Genomic DNA, 605 nt, shown 5'->3' on the forward strand with positions numbered 1-605 from the left:
GTCATGGTTGCCGACGGTCGGGTATATGGTGGTGTTGGGGAAGGTGGAGCGGAGGAGGCGGGTGATGTTGCCGATCACCTCGTACACCTTGTCCAGGCTGTCCTCGGAGTCCTTGATGTGTGGGATGCTGTCCCTGAAAGATGGAGCAAACACATACACAAACAAATATATGTGTGTGTGTGCGTGCATGTGTATGTATGCATACATACAGGATTAAATAAAAAGACAACAAACGGAAAATATGACCTACCTATTACTCTTTTACTTGTTTCAGTCATTTGACTGCGGCCATGCTGGAGCACCGCCTTTATAGTCGAGCAAATCGACCCCAGGACTTATTCTTTGTAAGCCTAGTACTTATTCTATCGGGGGTCTTTTGCCAAACCGCTAGGTTATGGGGACGTAAACACACCAGCATCAGTTGTCAAGTGATGTTGCAGGGACAAACACAGACACACAAACATATATATATATATATATACGACGGGCTTCTTTTAGTTTCCGTCTACCAAATCCAATCACAAGGCTTTGGTCGGCCCGAGGCTATAGTAGAAGACACTAGCCCAAGGTGCCATGCAGTGGGACTGAACCCGGAACCATGTGGT

The 605-nt window shown here is 46.9% G+C and overlaps 2 protein-coding genes across 3 annotated transcripts in view; both read right to left on the reverse strand.

Annotated features, from left to right (window-relative positions):
- The window catches only part of LOC106870586 (acyl-protein thioesterase 1), a 304640-nt gene that overhangs the window by 66669 nt on the left and 237366 nt on the right, over positions 1-605 (reverse strand). The window lies entirely within an intron of this gene.
- LOC106878796 (acid sphingomyelinase-like phosphodiesterase 3b) overlaps positions 1-605 on the reverse strand; it is a 12142-nt gene that overhangs the window by 6164 nt on the left and 5373 nt on the right. Inside the window, exon 3 of one of the 2 annotated variants that reach the window (XM_052977454.1) lies at positions 1-133. This exon is cut by the window's left edge and continues 196 nt beyond it. In XM_052977454.1, the coding sequence (XP_052833414.1) occupies positions 1-133 (133 nt within the window). The remainder of the gene's footprint in view (positions 134-605) is intronic. The other variant, XM_052977456.1, reaches the window with a different exon arrangement.

The sequence above is a fragment of the Octopus bimaculoides genome, chromosome 28 (assembly GCF_001194135.2).
Source record: "Octopus bimaculoides isolate UCB-OBI-ISO-001 chromosome 28, ASM119413v2, whole genome shotgun sequence".
NCBI classification, from domain to species: domain Eukaryota; kingdom Metazoa; phylum Mollusca; class Cephalopoda; order Octopoda; family Octopodidae; genus Octopus; species Octopus bimaculoides.